Source organism: Danio rerio, chromosome 11 (assembly GCF_052040795.2).
Source record: "Danio rerio strain M-AB ecotype USA chromosome 11, GRCz13ab, whole genome shotgun sequence".
Classification (NCBI taxonomy): domain Eukaryota; kingdom Metazoa; phylum Chordata; class Actinopteri; order Cypriniformes; family Danionidae; genus Danio; species Danio rerio.
The window spans coordinates 2,274,021-2,295,740 of NC_141031.1; the positions used below are offsets into that span (position 1 = coordinate 2,274,021).

The window sequence follows — 21,720 nt, forward strand, 5'->3', positions numbered from 1 at the left end:
CTGCTGTGTGAGAAAGCGCTTCTCACTGAACAGCACAGCAGCGATGACGTAAGCGTGCCGAAGCCCGTTTGTGGTGTGAGTGCGGGCCGTCGGGGGAGACGGGAGAGGGGACAAGCGTGCTTTGGCCCGGTTTGAGGCAACTGTACCTAGTGTGAGTACGGCATTAGTGAGTGACCGGGGCTGCAGAGTGATATGGCTGTGGCAATGTGTTGGATCGATTAGGTAGCCTTACATAAACAATTGGAAAAATAAGACCTTTTAAAAATGATTTAAAACAAGACAATATTTCAGTGAATCTAAGACTTTTTAAGACCTTTTTGAAATTTAAGACCCAGCGGACACCCTGTTATATGCACTATTACAATTATTAAATGAAACAACATAAAATAAACACATTATTTGAACAATAAGTCTTAGTAGATAACATTTGCACTACAAGACAACGTTTTTAACGTGCTCAACAAACGTTTTTATTCATTTAAATTTGGCCATCATTGTAAACATTATTATTTAAAGGTTCAGGACACCCTGGAGAACTTTTTTTTTATATTAACTGATGTGTGTGTGTGTTGAGCATCAGTTAAGACAATGCTAGCACCTGTCAGCTTTAATTGTGGGGGAAACTGGATAGTTTTGAGCTTTTGTCAGCTCATTTCAGCTTTCGGGTTTAAAATGATTTTTGGGGTGGATCAAAATCGGCGACGTAGTGCAGAACTGCAAGTGCAATGATGACGCGTCGGTTTCTCATTATTATTCATAGCGGAGTTTTCTTATCCTATGAGAAGAGCCGGCTGCTTAATTATTCATGAGACCTGCCAGAGTCAAGCCCGAGCTGTGATACACGTCACGGACCCACGACACGGGCACACAGTATTAAGCTGTTCATGAAGGCTCATATGCGTTTGTTTCCATGATTCATGGGGTTTGTTGCATGTTTTCCCCCGCGATCTTGTCAGGGCCGATACAGCAAAGCTGTGTGTGCTGCTAGCATTTTTGTCGGGAGAGCAGCATGAGAATTAGAGAATGGCGGACGCTGTCTTTTATCAGGAGTTCGTTTACATTCAGACACATCGCTGTGCTGTTGTGTTTGCCTAAATCCTCCAGATTACCAGCAGGGTTAATGGTTAAAATAGACAGGTCAGGAGACCTGCTGCACTGAGTCTGCTAGATACAGGGATTGAGGGAGAAGTCCTCATTTATAGGGTTTACGTGAACACTTTTATCTTTATAATGATATAAATTGTGGTTATGTGTATATGAAATTACGAATAACAAATGTAGCAGGGCACTAAATCACAGTTCATTTCTTTGCATTTTAACTTTGTAAACTGAAAACTCATGCGTCTCCTCACGGTTTGTCTCATTTTGTGAGCTAGCTTCGTTCACTCACGTTCTCCCCTGCTGGCCACGCACACTCCTACCCGATGCTCGCGGAGCTCCACGCCCATTAATCATGCATCTTTTGAAAAAACTCTGAAGTAGACTTTAATCGAAAGTGGGGGGTGTCATGGCCCTTTAAATCTTCATCTTTTTTTTTTTAAAGGGGTCATTAGGAAAACTGAATGTTGAAATAGGAGTTTGCAGGAAAAAAAGTTGTGAACCACTGGTGTAAACTCTCCACTACATCTTTATCATTACAGCTATCATCCTTGGTGTGAACGGGCTTTAAAATGGCACACTGAGGTTTTGGTTTCAGCTAACCTGGTTTGAGACTGAGGTTGTGCGTACTTACTTTAAAGTATAAATGCTTAAAAAGACACTGCTATATCAGTATGCAACACATAAATGACAGCAAACAAATGCAATATGCACAGAAATCAAACACCTCCACAGAGAAATGAGACCTAGATAATCCAAAACTTGATGTTATCAAACAAAAGGGAAATAACTAATGCAAAAAAATAGTTATTAAAAAAGCTACATCATTGTGTTTGTTTCCGATCCACAAAATATATACAAACTCCAGCCCCAATCCAAGAATCAGAGTGCAGTGAAAGGACACATACCAGTGTGAGTGAGGCTGTGTCTTTCCAAGTGGTAACGTTGGAAAAACCTCATGTCGCACATGGAACAAGCATACGGCTTCACCCCTAAATGTAGAGTCAATTTTTAGTGAATGTCTTTGCAAAACATCCAAAGCAGCAAACATTTTTTAAATGCTTTAACAATAAGTATATTCAATTCTGCATTTTTTACTCATTATGGTTTACACTTGCCGTATTACAAAAGCAAATATTGTGAGAGCGGTTTAAAATATGAATACTGACATGATATTTTTTCGTTTTTTAGGGTTAAAGCAAATGTTTTCCTTAGTTTAGTAGGGGTGTAATGGTACACTTATTCGGCATGGGTCTTTTGGCTTGGTACGCATGTGTTGTCATGTGTGTCATTTTAACCACTGCATGTGCATAGCTTAATTTGATACTCCTGGTTTAATATAGATTCATTTTAATAATTGATTATTAAAACCCAAGTTCACTAGTAGTTACACATCAAGCAGCTTTGTGTTTTGATAGATTTTAAAGACTCAAAATCTTAAATGCTGTAACTTTTGTTATTAAACTTGAAAAAGAAATGCAGTGAGTGAAAGATATCATTCCTACTTTACTACAAGTTATAGCACAAACTAGTAGAGGGCGATTTAAGTCTTTTCTGCCAGTTTTAGTCATTCTGCAGGTGAAATTACCCTATTTAATAACATATTTTTGCGTCAAACTCACTTCATAACTTCAGCTGAGTGTTTGAAATAAATCCTTCCATGGGATGATTATGTTGTCATGTGATTATTAGCGATGGCAAATCAATATAAGCTGCTAAATCTTCTGTTTATAATGCAATGCTATGGGGATTTCCTGGTTTCTTCTTCATGGGTGTTTGGAGATTCAGCACAAGAGCGCCTATAGAGGAGATTTACTACTGACTACACACCCGTGCTGTGTTTTCAACGTTTTTATTTTAACTAATCTCCCAGCCATAAAAATGTTAACATCGGCCACAGTAAAATAATTTATAAACAGCAGTATAGTGACGTTTTGTTTTCAACGTTTTGTTTGATAACTGTTTTCAATTGAGACGTTAAACTGAGGTCCTGAATCTCTGTGGTCATTAAAAATCTCAGGATGTCCTTCGAAAAAGAGTAGGGGTTTAACCCTGGCATCCTGGATAAATCCGCCCACTGGCCTCTGTCCATCATGGCCTCCTAACCCTCCCCCTATCCTGATTGGCTTCATCACTCTCTCTCCTCTCCACCAATCAGCTGGAAGAGATTCCCCCCAATGTGTAAAGCGCTTTGAGTGTCCAGAAAAGCGCTATATAAATGTAAGGAATTAATATTATTATTATTATTATGTGATTTAACTTTACATTTACCTCAAACAAGTCGTTCAGTGTCCACAAGTCAATTATTATCTGGAAAAATGAACTCTAGAGAATAAATATCTGCACTCGATTACTAATGTTCTACTGTTAGCAATATCCTAATGACTTAATGCATGCTTAAATCTGTTTATATATATATATATATATATATATATATATATATATATATATATATATAAGCTGAATCTTGAAGCTGACTTATATTTGAAATCAATTTTAATTATTTGCAACTGATATTCATCTATTGTAGCCTTTAACAATATAGTAAAGTGCCAGTACTATGAAGTCTCTTTATATAGATTACAGCATTAAAGTTGAATATCGTATTTCTATTGACATTTTATTAAAGATTGATCCACAGACTGTGACTTAATTTGTGTGCACCGTTACACCCCTAGTGTTGGAAACAAAACGACAGGCTGCAATGGGAATAATGATGGATTTGATTGCAGATAGACTGCACATCTAAATTAGGACATTCATAGCGTGCTAATCATTAATTAACCTCCTAGTGCTTAGCGGCCACATATGTGGACAGCACATTTTAGCTCTGAAGTGGCTGTTTAAAATACTTTGAATGTTTTATATTTTGTTACAGACACACAGTGTCATCATGCAACTGTTTTGCAGCATATGAAATGTCCCAAACACTATTTTTAACTGTCCAAAATGGGTGGGGAAAACATTGTTTTTACTCTCTGATAGTCAAAACATGTTCAAAAATGTTATATATGCATTACAAAACATTCAGGAAAAAGGGTTTAATGTAAATTTGGACCACGAGTCCACATATATGGACAGCATTTTTCTCTAAAAGTACGACATATCAAAAGATGATGCTTAGGTTTTTATTCTAATTAGGTTCCAATAAGCCCAAATAGCAAAGAGAAATAAAAAATGCTTCTAAAAAAACACCTTGGGCCTTAAGAGGTTAAATATGTCTGTTTTTGATTTTACACTTGTAATACTAACGTAATAACCATCTTAAGCTTTTACAGTTTACGCAAATAGAAATGATTTGATTTAGCATGCACAAAACTAACACGAAGTCTAGAAAGATGTGTGCTTGAGTCGACACATACCCGTATGAGTGAGGCTGTGTCTCTGCAGGTGGTAACGCTGAAAAAACCTCATGTCACACATCGAGCAAGCGTACGGCTTCACCCCTGAATGACCAAAAGTTCATGCATGCGTTTCTTTTAATATAGTAATTTTGGTTACAAAAAACACTGCTTATGTTAAAGGTGCATTAAGGAATATTTGAAAAGCCTTTCTGACCATAGTGTTGGATGAACACACTTGCCGCCAATCATCAGTAAGGGGTGTGTCTAGTAATAATAGGTGAATTAGGAACAAGGCGGAGCCTGTTCGGGTTATGAGTGTGTTTGTTCTCGACATAAGCTCGATAGAAATGTGTGCTTCAGCCTACATTAGTGTGAAATCACAATGAAAGGTGTGTTTGACTGCAGTTTCTAGGTGAAATGAACACTAGGGGCAGTATGAGGACAACAACTTTTGTTCCTTTTCACACTACATATTGATAAATAAAGGATGTGTACGGAGGTAAGGAGGTATACGGTGTTGTCGTTGTGCTACAGAGGTTTGAGATAAAAGCAATGCAAAATCAAGGTAAAGCTGTGTGGTCGCAGTGCACTTTCTCTTACATCTGATTCAGAAAACACTACTGGTTGTATTCAAGCAAGGGTTTAGCTCAGTGGTTTGCTAGTTGATCTGTGCGACAAGCTCTGCCTTCTCCTGAACATGTACAAGAAAGATGAGTATCTGAAATGTAGAATAAAATGTACCCAGAGGAACATTTTGAGTTTTGCAAAAATGTAGACAGCGCCCTCTAGTGGATTTATCATCGAAATCTTCCAACGAAACCTAAAATATGTTGCTCTGTGTATGCTTTATTGCATGATTCAGATAGCAAATCCACTAGAGGGCGCTGTCTACATTTTTGTAAAATCAAAATGTGTCGCTCTGGGTACATTTTGTGAAAGTTTCGGCTGAAGCATGCATTTCCATTATGTCAGGACTATTGTTGTTGTGCTTTTAAATATCAACATCATTTGGCTAAATTCACTTAGTGCACCTTTAAGTGCATCTCTGACAACCAACCAAAAACAATAAATGTCAACTCCATCTCAAAGCAGATTAACTAAGATTGTAAAATATTCATTTTACATTTCACATTAAATTTAGCATGCCACAATCTTTATAAATGATGCCTGCTCATAATTGTCTTCGATGATGAGATAAAGAACCAATCAAGATAAGGGTAATCCTTACTTTACGAATGATTCATAGATTCAAAATAGAGGTGCCACTACTGCCGGCATGGACGTTTTCCATTTATATAATTGATAAATTAATATTAAGCACAAGGAAAAAAAACACAAACTCGAGTTTGTTGTAGTTTTTACAGATTGCGTCTCTTGACATAACATACAGAGAGCTTTGAGAGGCAACTCAACTAATAATAATAATAATAATAATAATACACAAGCAGAGGTTTGACCTACCCGTATGGGTGAGGCTGTGTCTCTGCAGATGGTAACGCTGGAAAAAGCGCATGTCACACATGGTGCAAGCATAAGGCTTCACCCCTGAATGCACAAAGTAGCAGTGTATTAACCTTACCGACACCTGCTAACTGAAACCAAACGCACTAAAACAAAAGCATCCAAACTGAAACAAACACAAAATCTGCTTCACCTCACTACAGCCTAATCAGTCAAGTTTGAGCAACATCATCTACTAGACATAAAACACTCAAAAAGGAGCAAACTAAAAATAAATTGCAGAAATAATTTACTCAGAAACTGAACAGCAGTAATATATATATATTTAATTTTTAACGGATCTGTCCATTTAATCATTTTACTACAAATAGAGCTGTGGTGCAAAATCATTTAGGAAATCGATTCTGGGATATTCAAAATGAACCGCTGCCGTCTCTTGAATCAAATCTGAACTCAGTTTAACAGCTAGTAATAAATAGCCGAGCGCTATCTGCTGTTAAAAACTAGCCTAGAGCACACAAGCCTAGAACGCCATCTGCTGTAAAAATCTAGCCTAGAGCACACTAGCCTAGAACGCCATCTGCTGTAAAAATCTAGCCTAGAGCACACTAGCCTATAATGCCATCTGCTGTAAAAATCTAGCCTAGAGCACACAAGCCTAGAACGCCATCTGCTGTAAAAATCTAGCCTAGAGCACACAAGCCTAGAACGCCATCTGCTGTAAAAATCTAGCCTAGAGCACACAAGCCTATAATGCCATCTGCTGTAAAAATCTAGCCTAGAGCACACTAGCCTATAATGCCATCTGCTGTAAAAATCTAGCCTAGAGCACACAAGCCTATAATGCCATCTGCTGTAAAAATCTAGCCTAGAGCACACTAGCCTATAATGCCATCTGCTGTAAAAATCTAGCCTAGAGCACACTAGCCTATAATGCCATCTGCTGTAAAAATCTAGCCTAGAGCACACTAGCCTATAATGCCATCTGCTGTAAAAATCTAGCCTAGAGCACACTAGCCTATAATGCCATCTGCTGTAAAAATCTAGCCTAGAGCACACAAGCCTATAATGCCATCTGCTGTAAAAATCTAGCCTAGAGCACACAAGCCTAGAACGCCATCTGCTGTAAAAATCTAGCCTAGAGCACACTAGCCTAGAATGCCATCTGCTGTAAAAATCTAGCCTAGAGCACCATCTGCTGTTAAAAACTAGCCTAGAGCGCTGTCTGTTGTTAAAAATTAGCCTAGAGCGCCAGCTGCTGTTAAAAACTAGCCTAGAGCACACTAGCCTAGAACGCCATCTGCTGTTAAAAACTAGCCTAGAGTGCTGTCTGCAGTTAAAACCTAGCCTAGAGCACCATCTGTTGTTAAAATCTAGTCTAGAGTGCCTTCTGCAGTAAAAACTAGCCTAGAGAACACTAGCCTAGAACGCCATCTGCTGTAAAAACTAGCCTAGAGCACTGTCTGCTGTTAAACACTAGCCTAGAGCGCTGTCTGCAGTTAAAAACTAGCCTAAAGCACAGTAGCCTAGAACGCCATCTGCTGTAAAAACTAGCCTAGAGCACCATCTGTTGTTAAAATCTAGACTAGAGTGCCTTCTGGAGTTAAAACCTAGCCTAGACCACAGTCTGCTGTAAAAAAAAAAAAAAAAAAAAAAAAAAAAAACACTGGCCTAGAGCACTGCCTTCTGGTAAAAACTAGCCTAGAGAGCTGTCTGCTATTAAAAACTAGTCTAGAGCGCAGTCTGCTTTTAAAATCTTGCCTAGAGCGCCACCTGTAGTTAAAAAATAGCCTAGAGAGCCGTCTGCTGTAAAAAAAAAATTGCCTAAAACACCGCCTTCTGGTAAACACTGGCCTAGAATAAAATCTGCTGTTAAAAAATAAATAAAAATAGCCTAGAACGCTCCCTTCTGGTAAAAACTAGCCTAGAATGCCACTTTCTGGTAAACCTTAGCCTAGAGCGCCATCTGCTGTTAAACACTAGCCTAGAGCGCCATCTGCTGTAAAACACTATTCTAGAGCACAGTCTGCTGTTAAACACTAGGCCAGAGCGCCATCTGCTGTTAAACACTAGGCTAGAGCGCCATCTGCTGTAAAACACTATTCTAGAGCACAGTCTGCTGTTTAACACAAGGCCAGAGCGCCATCTGCTGTTAAACACTAGGCTAGAGCACCATCTGCTGTAAAACACTATTCTAGAGCACAGTCTGCTGTTAAACACTAGGCCAGAGCGCCATCTGCTGTTAAACACTAGGCTAGAGCGCCATCTGCTGTAAAACACTATTCTAGAGCACAGTCTGCTGTTTAACACAAGGCCAGAGCGCCATCTGCTGTTAAGCACTAGGCCAGAGCACCATCTGCTGTAAAACACTATTCTAGAGCACAGTCTGCTGTTAAACACTAACCTAGAGCGCCATCTGCTGTTAAAAAGCAGCCTACAGCACTGTCTTCTGGTAAAAAAATAGCCTAGAGCGCCGTCAGCTGTTAAAAACTAGATTCGAATGCTATCTAGTAAACTGAGCTCATAATCGATTCAAGACGGACTAGAGATGCATTTTGATAGTGTCAGCATCAGCTCTAACTACATACTTCTAGTTTGCTCAAAGGCAGGAGAGCTCAGATATGATCTAATAGGGGGGGAAGACAGAAAGACACATACCCGTATGAGTGAGGCTGTGTCTCTGCAGATGGTAACGGTGGAAAAAACGCATGTCACACATCGAGCAAGCATACGGCTTCACCCCTGAATAACCAGAGCAGAATATTAACCATGCGCAGAGTCTCAACAATACATGAGAATCAAATATCCAAATACCTAATCTTACATTGTCCATTTTTGTCATGCTAGCACAACTACTGCATGAGTAATATTAAAAGAGCTTCACAAAGAGTCCAATCATGAAAATTATTCTCCAAAAGAGCGCATTAAAGTCGTTTATTACCCATAAAAAAAATCATCTTCAGGCTATTCAAGACCTCGTTGAGTTTTTAGTGTATTTTTCTTCTCAAGAATGTCTCATTTCTATTAGTTTGAATGGGAAAAAAGTAAAAACTGTTAAGGTCAATATTATTAGCCTCCTTAAGAAATTATTTGTCTTGACACAGCGAACTACTGTTGTCCAATGATGTCCACGCCTCTATTTTGAAAAAAGTCAGGAAAGTGGGTGTGTCCAGCTCTGTCCAGGTGGGAGTGTCGGAGGAGGGAAAGGGGGAAGGGTTTGCATAAAAATGGAAGTTTAAGTTTGCTGAGGCAAAAACAAACACAGACATGGGAGAAAGACAGTGACTGTGTTTACATGGACATCAGTAATTAAATTATTTGCCAAATTATTAATTTGTGGACTTTAGCTGCAGTCTGGCACTTTCATTTTCAATTAGGAACATTTCCTGCATCCCCCTGTGACAATCGAGATATTGGATGTGAGAAACTGCTGGAAGAGTGTAGTTTTAGTGGAAAGTTTAATACCGCACGGCGAATGAAAAAAAACAAAACTCTTTGCCATTTTACAATAGATGTGGATTTGCATCATGGGCAGGGCTTCTGTTTGCCCAGTGACTGAAGTTTTATTGCTAAATAGCTAACATGGATTTTATTGAGAAAGTAGCTGTGCTTTAGGGCTAAATAACAACGCAGATTCATTCAGCGCCATGTCTGAGGGTGCTTTCACACCTGCCTTATTTAGTTCGATTGAATCGCACTAGAGTTCGTTTTCCCTCTTGATACGGTTGGTTTGGGCAGGTGTGAATACAGCAATTGTACTCGAGTGCGCACCAAAAGCAGATTAAATAAGCGTACAGAGACCTGCTTGAAGAGGTGGTCTCGGTATGCTTTCAAACGAACCCTGCAGCGGTTTGTGGTGAGAATATGATCTGTACTAAAACAGTTCCAACCGCAAATAGTACTGCGCCTTTTGGACTAATCCAGCTGCCGTAGGCCGATGCGCTGTGCATTATGGGATATGGAGGAAAAATATTTGTTGACAGTGCTTTACCAACAGAGAGAGAGAGAGAGAGGGGGAAAACAATACCTGATGTTGGTAATATTTCCGCAAGATGAGCATGTCACAGTTTAGCTAAATTAATTCACGGCTCCACCTGAAGTGACGAGCGATGCATTAAAACACTGTTTTCCAGCCACGCTTTATTCTCGAAATGTATAGTTTGTCTAAAGCAGATACAGTCAGTCAGCGTGGTCGTCCCGGCAGAGTAAAAACGACATTTTGTATCTGCCGGTTTGTTTACTTGTAAGAGTTCATTGACATTTTCCTGCATGTGAATTCTGATTTTGTCAGATGACTGCATTTTGGTTCGTTTCAACTGGTTCGGACCAAAGCCAGCAGTGTGGTGTGGAAACGACCGAAAGACGGCAGAAAATACAAAAATGTATCATTTATTGCCCTTGGTCCGGACCAAATGAAGCGAACTACAGATGTGAAAGCACCCTGAGTCTACTTGAGCCTTTCAGAGGTGCACACAGCTCTGTGAATTCATCAACTATACCTGGATGATGGCTTCTGACTGAGCCGAGCCTAGCTATGGTACATAAACATGCACACAAAAAAGTAAGAGAGGGTGGAGCTACAAATATATGCGCATCACTGACAGATTCAAAACAGGACTAACATTAACCGTGTTAAAAACACCTTTTCAGAAAGTGAAAGCTCTTAACGGCTGTGTTTCCCAACACTGTTCCTGAAGGCACAGCAACAGAACACATTTTCAACCACTCCCTAATCAAACAAAATCAACGCCTCAGAACATTAGAAGAGACTCCAAGACCTGAAATGAATGGGTCAGATAAAGGAGACAAGTGCACTGTTGGTGTGCCTCCAGGAACAGAGCTGGGAAACACTGGTCTATGCTAACGAGGGAGAGATTGACATTCATGGGCGGGGCTTTCCCCTTTGATGACACGTACAAAAGGAGAATATCAATCAAAGGGTTTCTGCACTTTATCAAGTGGGGTTATGAAAAATATAATGAATTATTTTTTACCATTAGAGGCTGGATTTATTCATACACTGTTGTCATACAATGATGCTTAAACCTCTTATAAATGTGATTTTTGCATAATAGGTCCCCTTTAACATTTAAAATTCAACATAATGAATGAAATTTAAAGGTTAACTTTATGACTAATTCTTCTACATGCTGATGAGCTGAATAAGTGTGTGAAGGGTACAAAGAGACGACACATACCCGTATGGGTGATGCTGTGTCTCTGGAGATGGTAGCGTTGGAAAAACCTCATATCACACATTGTGCAAGCAAACGGCTTCACCCCTAAATGCAGAGCACTAGTATTAGAACGCATCTGAGCATTTCAGCTTCAATCAAACAAATGAAAAAGTCCTCTTTCTAGTCTTATCTCTTAAATTTGCAAACAGCGTTTATGGTTCACTATAGTAGGCCCATTCTCAGGAAATGATGCCGTTACAAAAATAAAAACAGAGCAACTGCTGATCCATAAAAGTGGTAACAGTATCATATCCTTTGCTCGGTTTGCTCAAGCATGTGTGAACACAGCAATAGCTCTCGGATCCAGAGCAAAACTAACATCAGTTCAGGATCGCCAATCTCAGACAACTTGAAAATGATCTCTGGGTAATTGATCAACAAGCAGTGTAGCTACAAAGAAGCCAAACTAAGCCCACAGAGATGCTGTCATCTATTCTGATGAGTAATTGACCTGAGCTGAATATTGGAACATAAACAGATGCACTCTGACCAAAGACAAATGCATTTTGGTCCTTTTGGAAATATTGCTTTGCGAAAGCAAACCGCACCAAGAAGAAACCGCAACATTGTGACAGTTTAAATTTTATTTGGAACTAGTGTTGGGCGATGTCGACCAATCTGGCATCGTACAATGTCTAATGTGAAACATCGCGATGGACGATGCCATCTTCATCATAGGTGGGAGTGGGGCTGGTTGTTAAATATCAAATAATTCATACTGAATTAATTAATTGTAGTCTACCATTTTCACTACCTGACCCACATGGTCTTTGCTTTACCCATAACCAAACCATAAATAAATAAATTTACACACAAATCAAACACCTGTCAATCACTTTTTTTCCGCGGGACTCTGCATGAATAGGCAGTGATCTGTGTCGTTATAATGGCTTTTTCCCCACAGCTGGTGGAGGAGACGAGAATTCGTTTGGAGTTCACCATAATTTGAATTGTGATTGATGATAACTTTCTTATTTTATTATTATTATTATGAGGAAATAATAACAAGTAAAGATGCTAGGGCTCGACCGTTTAGGTCGCACATGCACCCAAGATTTATCTATGCGACCTTAAAATATATTTGGAAGCATTTGTACTAGTGCATAAATTTTCACTGTTTTCACGGCAAAATCCTCACCGTGTGTGCGGATTAAGGAGACATTTATGCAGAATGAATCTTTGCACCTAAAAACGCTAAGCAGGAACAGATTAAAACAGTTTTGTGAACTTTCTGAAGTAAAAAAGGCCTGCAATGGTTGCCCCGCCTTTGTGCTCTTCTTATTGGCCCAACTGAACGCGAATGGATTGGTTAATATCAGCTGTCAATCACTCAGTCTATGCCTTCTGCCTTCAGACGACAGGAGCTACAACCGCGAAAATGTGAAGCGCTCAACATGAGAGAATAACAATAACACTGACAGATTTTATTTTAGAATCCACCTACAGTTACTAATAATGGCACATCTTATTACAGATCATGTGCTGAATGTTAATCCACTATTTACACTTTTCCAAGAGTGGATAAAAGACTTCCAGTGGCTTCCAAGTCCGCTATGAATATAACTAAAGCCACTCACTGTAAAGTCTGTGGGACGGGGTTTGCAGGTAACAGCGTTTGCCACTGAATCTACACACTTTAAGTGCGAGAGGTACTGTATAATCTCTCATTTAATCCTCACGATGCTATAGGCGTGCAAGGGGCACCTATATGTACAATTTTCCACAGCTCATAAAAAGACCGTTATTGCTATTAAAATGACATGTAAATAACAAGTTATATATCAATATACAGGCGGTAATAATGAAATAAGTTCTCATTGGTTGAAAGTCCATGGAAAGCGGATTTGGTTCCACAGCTCAGAAAACAGCATCTTCTCAGATTGTCTCCAACACAAACCAAACTCTTCAGTTTCAGCTACAGTGTTTAAGGGTCAAAGTAGACATTGTTTGAAGAGTAAATAGACGTTCTGCAAACCTCTCGTCGACTACGAGACGATGCTTCCATATATCGGTGTGTCTGTGCATTTGTTTCTACATACCCTGAAAATGCCCTACTTTGAAAAAAAAATCTGTTTAATGTTGATTTGATGAAACCCATCTGCATTAAAGTGGCGATAAAACATGAACACATGAAAATGTAAAACAAACTGCTTCTTTGTTTGTTTAAAGCAGGGGTTGGTTCTTTATTTTTGATATTTAATATGGTCATGTATTCCTAGCAGAAGATATTCTGAGGGTCTTCAAATCTAAAAATACTGGTGGAGTTAATAATTGGTGTAGTTGGGGTGGAGACACACCAAGCCGACGCCTAACAACCAGCACCTATGAAACCCAACTGTGTTGTCGCCTCGCGTTGGATACAGGCGTACATGGATGTATACAAACACATTAATCAGTCAGGCAGCGTAATACAGAGAGTGAATAAAAGCGCATCAAATTATCAGTAACTAAAAAGTAAAAAAAAATAAAAATAGAATAAATATATATTTTATATAGACATTACACATCTGATGCTTGTATTTGCTGCAGCTCCACATCCACAACTTCACACATTGGGTTGAATTAGGCTTTACAGTCTCCTTGTTCAGTACATCCCCTGTATCTGTTCAGCTGAGGGAGCAGAACCAACCCTCAGCGATATTCCAAGATGGCGGCACCCTAGGTCTAAAATCTTTAGTAAAACATGCCGTTTTCCGAGTCTGTTTAGTATGTTTTCATTAAAGTGGAATCCAATGTACAAAATATAGAAAACTTGACTGAGTGCTTCATTTCCCGACAAGAAGCGGCATGTGGAAAACACCAAACACACTAGTCAACGGTGACTGACAGACCAACAAAACCCAGCTGATAACGGTACAATCACACGGGTGTCAGCATCAACAATTGCCGGTAATGTGCTCGTCATCAAATCACAACCACTGAAAAGTAAATATTTCCTATAAGAAATTTAACCTAATATTTTTATTATGCATTTTACTGGCTGATGGAGCGCTATTCTTTGTGGTATATCATATGTATGGTTGTCATTTAAGGGTCCGATACACATCAAAACCACCAACCGCCTCTGCCACCTCCTTCAAGGTCTATTATAAATTCAAGTATATCAAGGGTGTCCAAAGTCGGTCCTGGAGCCGGCGTCCTGCAGATTTTAGCTTCAACTTGCCTCAACACACCTGAAGGGATGTTTTTAGAAAGCCTAGTAAGAGCTTGATTAGCCAGCACAGGTGTATCTGATTGGGGTTGGAACTAAACATTGCAGGACACAGGCCCGACTTTGCACAAGCCTGAAGTATATAAATATAAAAAGATTGCTCATAAAGGACAGGGTGATTGCCCACCGCAATAATAGTTTTCTCCCATTTTAAATTCATCCTGTTTACCACTTTTAAACTATATTTGCATTAAGCAATCTGATTGGCTGATGCTTGGCACTTGAAAAGTTTTAAAATTCCCAACTTCTGCAGTGAGCAACGCCACTGACGCGGCACCGACGGATCCACAATTCAGCTTGACAATGATCAAAGTCACCCATTCAAAGTGAATGGGAAGCATTGACGCTGACAACCCATGTGGGTCAGGCATGAGGAAAATACACTGGCTGACCACTAACATGAATACTGTAGAGATCTGCACCCCAAAATGGTCTCTCAATGCAAAAAAAGGATTCAATTAGAAAAAAAGTAATGAATGCTTTGTTGAAAATATAGCATAATTCCCTGAGAATGGGCCAGAATTTGGGGAAATTATGAAATGATGGGGCGGATGGGGGGAAAAGAGTCAATGTGGCATATTGTGCAAGCAAATGGCTTAATCTCTAAATAAACAAAGTAATAATTTAAGGGAGCAATTAAATTGAGGACAATGAATGTTTAATCCATGGCATTAAATAGCCAAAATGGCCATGGATAACCATGAAGACTGTGCCTGCAGTGAAGGCTGAGAACTAAAGTGTTTAATACATGTTTAAAGTGCATTGATCCCTCATCTCATACCCGTGTGGGTGAGGCTGTGTCTCTGCAGATGGTAACGCTGAAAAAACCTCATGTCGCATATGGAACAAGCATACGGCTTCACCCCTAAACACAGAGCATCGTAGTGTTAAGTTTTGATTTCAGTATGTCCAACACCCCAATGCATGGTCTGTAACTATTACCAAACTCGAGTTTGTTGAAGCCAGAACTTGATTAATAAAATCATATATGCATTTTGGCTATGAAAATTTTGGCTATGAAAACTTTTTAGAAATACTGAGTACCGAGTCCAAAAAAATACAACTGTCTTCATTGCAAAGGCAACAGGCCCAAAGGCTTGTCTGAGAATACTGACAAACACAAATAAGATGGCAACAGTGCCAAGCTGTGCATTGGTGTAGTCAGGTGAATACAAAGAGTAAAAAGAGACGGCTCGTACCCGTATGAGTGAGGCTGTGTCTCTGGAGGTGGTAACGTTGGAAAAAACGCCTGTCACACATGGAGCAAGCATACGGCTTCACCCCTGAATGACCAGAGCAGAATATACTTAAGATTTATATATATGCAACACATTTTCGTCAACATGGAGGCTGAATGTTGCTGAAACTGCATGCGTCACAAGAACAGAGAGCAAAAGATGCTTGCAAGCACATAAAAAGCACAAAAAGATGAATGCGCAGCTAAATGTGGCGCCAGCTTACAATCTTCCTGCTAATAATGCAAACCCATTATATTAATGCTCATTCTTAGTTAGAGTGCACCCAAAATTACAATTTTGGTATTAATTACGCTTATTTAGTTCCAATCTCCTCAAGACATTTCAAATGAAATCAGAGAGCTCCCTCATCCTCCATAGGCAACAAGAGACACTCAAAGTCCAGAAAAGAAACCAAGATATTGTCAAAACAATCTATGTAACTTCAGAGGTTCATACGAAGCTTCAAGAACACTTTTGTGCACCAAAACAATCTATTGATGACTTTGTTTAATTATATATTCCACATCAGGTTGGGGTGCATGTTTACTTCAGGCATTATGATGCTTGCATATTACACTGCTGACTGTAATGGCAATATTTCTTACTACTATGTCTAACAAAGTGGTCCTCAACCACTGGGCTGTGGACCGAGACCAGTCTGTGGATCAATTGGTACCAGGCGAAGAAGAAGAAAACATTAATTATTTCCATTTAATTTTTTATTTGAGTCTGAACAATCTTTTATTTTGAAAAATGATTGTATTCTCTGGCTTACATCTCAGTCACTTGCAGTCCCAATTAAACCCACAAGTTGCAAAATGAGTAAGAAACAGACGTCTTTGGAAAGTTTCCTTGCCAAGGGGAAAAGGTCCAGTAAAGGACATGCGAACCGCCAAGGAATAGATTCGCAACCTATTTGTCAACAATTCAGATGAATCCAGCATGTCTGCGCAAGAAGATCAACTGCTGGACATCGCAAATGACGGCGGTTTTAGGCCTTTTTTTCGCGCAAGTTTGTTATTTCCAATGGAGGTGTGCAGGTTGCGCGTGCAAGTGATGTGACACGCTCGCACCTTCCAGACAAACCTAGTTGAATGAATGTCGCGAGTGCAACGTGAGTCACATATCAAAAACTGACTCATCAGCTTCATACTTTGTATGGAATAAACACATTTTGGTAGAAGTAATTATCTATCAAACTTGTATCAGAGCTAAAGCAATGTTTTGTCAGCTTGTCATCCTCTGTGAAAATGGTTGCCTAGCAACCTATGAACCACCATTCCAACCCCACCCCCCTGTCTGTGGTAAAATTGGACCAGTGGTGATAAAAATGTTGAGGTCTACTGGTCTAACATGCCCCTCAAACTGACGCAAAGATGACACAGGTGAACAAAAGGTACAAAAAAAGTACTCTTGGAGCTTTGTATGATTAGTTGAACCACTGAAGACACATGGACTTTTTTGACAACGTTTTTCTGGACTTTGAGTGCCTCAGGACTCTTGCTGCCTATGGAGGATGAGAGCTCCAGGATTTCATCTAAAAAACTTTGTGTTCTGAAGATCTCTGGAAATAAATATAATTTAACAAATATTTTTGAGTGAACTAAATCACCAACAGAAATGTTCAGAGTGTTTTATCATTTCCAGATTCTAACAGTATTCAAGTACAGTAATTGAATGATAAAAATATTTTAAAAATATATGAAATGAATCATTGTTAGTCACAAGTGGTACAATTTCCTATGACAGAATGCTTTTAAAATTGTTATACAATTCCGAATAAACAAATGCAAATGATAAATTAGAAAAACTTAACGTTGCATATCCTGCGATGTGTCTATTGCAAATTATCACATTGCAATATGTGTGCTATTATATTGTCATTCTGGCATTATATAAGAAGTGACAAAGTAGTCTTAAAAATCACAATAATATTGTTTTTGTAATATGTATTTGGGTGCAATATATTGTACAACAAAAAAATAAATATCATGAAAGGCCATATTTCTAACCGTTTTTACCCTTAAGTAAAAGAAACAGCACATCAGGGCTTAAGACTGACAGACTTGAAGCATTTCTTACTGTAAAATTACTTCCAAGACTAAATATCCCCATGAACAAGGATTGTCTGGGTCAAACTGAACAAACATTTGCCTCAAAATCAGTGAGATAAAAAAGGCACAACATAAAATAGGCAGCCTTATTTAGTGTGCAATACTGAAGCGGAGCTCACTGACGTACATCTGCTCATGGAAATCAGCTGTCAGAACTAAAGTCAGCAGGGCTCCATTCAAAGGTAGAGGTGAAAATTAAAGATGACGCATGAACAGGGACGTGTGATTGCCGCAAAGACAAAGCAGATGTCATGCAGACGATATCTAGCATGCTAAGAAGAGCAACAAATGTGCAGGGATTCTCAGCAAAAGCAGAAAGTTGCAGAACTGCAGACAAATGCCGGTCAAAGAAATAAAAGCAATGCAGAAGTAGCAGCAGCACAGTGGGTAAGAGAGGACTTGTACCCGTATGAATGAGGCTGTGTCGCTGAAGGTGGTATCTTTGGAAAAATCTCATGTCGCACATGGTGCAAGCGTACGGTTTGACCCCTAAATGCAGAGCAAAAGGTCAATACACTCTCTACAAACTCAAAATTCAGCATAATATCATGTTATAGCTTATTCAAGAAGCACAGCAAGTGGAGATGTAGGTCACTTAGCAAGCCATTGTATTGTATTCAAGGGATAGTTCACCTAAAAATTAAAATTCACTCAATATTTACTCTCCCTCAAGTGGAGTCCAACCTTTATGAGTGTCTTTGTTGTGTTATATATTTAAATAATAGATATTTATACAAGATATTTTGATGAAAGCTGAAAAACTGTAATCATTGACTTTCATTGTATGAAAAATGGTTCATAGTCAATGGTTACAGAGTGTCCAACATTTTCCAAAATACTTAATTTGGGTTTAACACAAGAAATAAATGCATAAGGGGTTTTAAACAAGTCAGAATGGTTATTTTTGGGTGAACTTTCACTTTAAAAAAGACGCACAAGTTACTCATACGCTTTCAAAATAATTTCTTGTTTAAAAAACCTACTAAAAAGGCATTCTTAGCATGACTTTAAATTGAATTGAATCTAATTTGAGGCTAGTTCAACTTTAAAACGGCTCAAACATTGTCTGACTAACTCTACAAAAAAGTACTCCTAAGTATTGGATTGCCATTATACTTGGGTCTGAAAAAAAAAATCAACAACATAAAGATTTTATTCTGTGTAGACGTTTAATGAATTATAACTCTGTTTAAACACCCATTATTACACTGAAATGGCTCATGAGAGCAGCTACGCAAAACTCTTTTATTTATTCTAATGTGCTAATGTGTAATAACGTGCACAGCAGTTAGGCTTGTGTTTTGCGTCTTTTGCAGTGCCATTCCCATGAGCGCTGCATTTTTAAGACAGAATATCATGTTTAAAGAATTTCATCGCTTACATGCATCGCCACATGTCAGCTGTGGACTGAAGAAGAACTCAAGCATTATGAGTTTCTGTTTACAGTAGCGAGTTGGCAATGTTTTATTTGACAGCAACATGACAGAGGTGTCTCGTTTTGATTTGTGTTTTTGCATGTGAATATGCATACTGCACGTGAATGGCCACTTACAGTATTTTACCATTAAATAAACATTCTAAAATGAGAAGAAAATATTCCTGAAATCTATGGATTTGTGTGGGTGACTTTTGTATTCAAAGAATTTGTTCATTCTGATATTAACTTCTCACTCTGTAGGATGTTTTTCCAATTTACAGAGACCTTCGTTCATTTTCAGAATATAGACAAATAAAGGTATTTTAGATGAAATCCTGGAGCTCTCTTTCATCCTCCATAGACGGCAAGGATCCCAAGACGAGTCCAGAACTGAAGTGATTCATTTACATTTTACATTTAGTCATTAAGCAGACGCTTTTATCCAAAGCGACTTACAAATGAGGACAAGGAAGCAATTTACACAACTAAAAGAGCAACAATGAATAAGTTCTGTAGGCAAGTTTCAGGTATGTAAAGTCTAAGAAGCAAAACATTAGCAATTTTTTTTTTTGTAATACAGTTAGCGGTAGAACCAGAGAGGCAATTGCAAATTAGGAAGGAAAGTGGAGACTGATTCAACTGGAATCAAACGAAGCTCAAAGAACACTTCAAGATTTCACACTTAGATATTGTCTGACAAATGATAGCAGGTTTGGCATGCTATTTCAGGAGAGAACCCTGAGCTCGGAGATAATTGAGCCGAGGGCTTTCGCTTGGTCGATAGAGCATGTCAATGAATACAAGATCAGGTAGTTCCCGAGAGCTCCCTGAGGTAAAGGAAGAAAGGGGGATAAGGGGTGGATAGACGTTTTTTTCAGAAAAGGAAGATAAGGGAGTAATTTTAGCTTGGCTACTTATGGTGAGTTTGGATTATTCTGATTGGCTAATTAGTGATTGTAGATGAGGGACCAGCTGCGGTCAATCATATCACATGCTCCTCTTGAAATTAGTTTGTGAAACTTCACTTTGCGTTCCAAAATAACTAATAAAATGACTCTGATTGCCTGTTCACCTTATTCTCTGCAGACGAGCGGGCGCAGCCATTTGAATCTTTTTGGCTCGACACTTCCGGTCTTAATAACTTCCATTCATTTTTAGACATTAAAAACTGCTCGTTTTGCTGTTTGATATTGCAAACTGATATTTTTTTATTATATTATTCTACTTGGTCTGTATAGTCTTGCAAACATTTGTTTGTAGAGCAGGTAGTTTGACCGTTTTCTGCCTTTAGGCGTATAGGCGAGATCAATCGCGAAAACAGGCGCACTTCCTCATTTTAGAAAAAGGTAAACATCTTATCTCCTAGATCAGGTTAGGGTGTGTGGAAATATAAATTTCTATCATCTAATTCCAAATGAACAATAATCTACGTATAACTAAAAAGTTATATTCTCTGGTTTTAATTATATCATTTCATTAACATCCCAGCTAGGAGGGACATTAACCATTTGTCTTTCTAACAACAGGCTAAGCCAAAGTATGCAAATTGTCAGTTTCAAAGCATGGTTGTGTCTATTGTTTTCTCTTTTCGATCAACTGGTCAGGCGGTTTTCTGTCTCCATAACATGATGAGATCAGGCCTGAAAAAGCAGTTTACCCTGCCGACCACAACTCTTGATTTGCATGCTTTGTTTAGCCATATCCCCTCCTCCTAAGAACACAATATAGACATGAAATCTTTGTCTTAATTCAGACTTGTGACAGACTTGTGAAAGAACTTGCAGACTGCGGACCTCTAGTAGGCTCTTGCAGACACATGGACATCTTAAAGACGCTGTATGACTGCAGATTAACCAACACGTCTCAATAAAGGAATTCTGCTTGTTTCGAGTCTCCTGGACTGGGTTCTCTCTTCACTCATTTATTTTTTTTACAACAGGTGTTTACTGTTTACTAAGGACTTTAATGGAAATATGGCAAACTGCTTGTAGTAAATGTGCACAGGAGAGAAGATACAGGAGAACAAAGTTTTTTTGGAGCTTCATATGATAACAGTTGAGCCATTGCAGTAACATGGACTGTTTTGACAAAGTTTTGGTTCCTTTTCTGAACTTCTCGGGACCCTTGCTGTCTATGGAGGATGAGAGAGAGCTCCAGGATTATCTTAATTTGTGTTCTGAAGATAAACGAAGGTCTTCTGAGATTGGAACAACATGAAGCTGAGTAACTAATAACAGATTTTACATTTTTGGATGAACTAACCCTTTATATACAAAAGTCTCACACATAAATCCATTGTTTTTGGTTTTAAAAGTCTGACATTGCATGTTAAAGAGTGTTAATAATGTATAAGTAAACACTTTTGAAAAAATGTCCAATGTAATGGCACATACCAGTGTGTGTGAGGCTGTGCCTCTCCAAGTGGTAACGTTGGAAAAACCGCATGTCACACATGGAACAAGCATACGGCTTCACCCCTAAATGCACAGAGCGGCAGATTCAATGATCGTCTACACAGAATCAAAACCTTGCAGAGCCTAAAACACCTACAAGTGCTTAGCTGCTTTAAAATACACTAAGGCATTATACAAATCTATCTT

General features: G+C 38.8%; 2 protein-coding genes across 52 annotated transcripts in view; one reads left to right on the forward strand and one right to left on the reverse strand.

Annotated features, from left to right (window-relative positions):
* rbms2a (RNA binding motif, single stranded interacting protein 2a) overlaps positions 1-21,720 on the forward strand; it is a 608,287-nt gene that overhangs the window by 366,666 nt on the left and 219,901 nt on the right. The gene's annotated exons all lie outside the window — the stretch shown is intronic.
* Positions 1-21,720, reverse strand: part of znf740a (zinc finger protein 740a) — a 45,725-nt gene that overhangs the window by 8,299 nt on the left and 15,706 nt on the right. For 2 of the 50 annotated variants that reach the window (XM_087273008.1, XM_087273009.1), the window contains exons 7-15: positions 21,514-21,597; positions 18,109-18,192; positions 15,551-15,634; positions 15,133-15,216; positions 11,102-11,185; positions 8,562-8,645; positions 5,904-5,987; positions 4,461-4,544; positions 2,007-2,090 (exon numbers count right to left, since the gene is read on the reverse strand). The exons of 2 other annotated variants lie outside the window; for them this stretch is intronic. In XM_087273008.1, coding sequence (XP_087129134.1) covers positions 2,007-2,090; positions 4,461-4,544; positions 5,904-5,987; positions 8,562-8,645; positions 11,102-11,185; positions 15,133-15,216; positions 15,551-15,634; positions 18,109-18,192; positions 21,514-21,597 — 756 coding nt within the window. The remainder of the gene's footprint in view (positions 1-2,006; positions 2,091-4,460; positions 4,545-5,903; positions 5,988-8,561; positions 8,646-11,101; positions 11,186-15,132; positions 15,217-15,550; positions 15,635-18,108; positions 18,193-21,513; positions 21,598-21,720) is intronic. 46 more of the 50 variants (XM_087273012.1, XM_087273015.1, XM_087273011.1 and 43 more) reach the window with 27 other exon arrangements.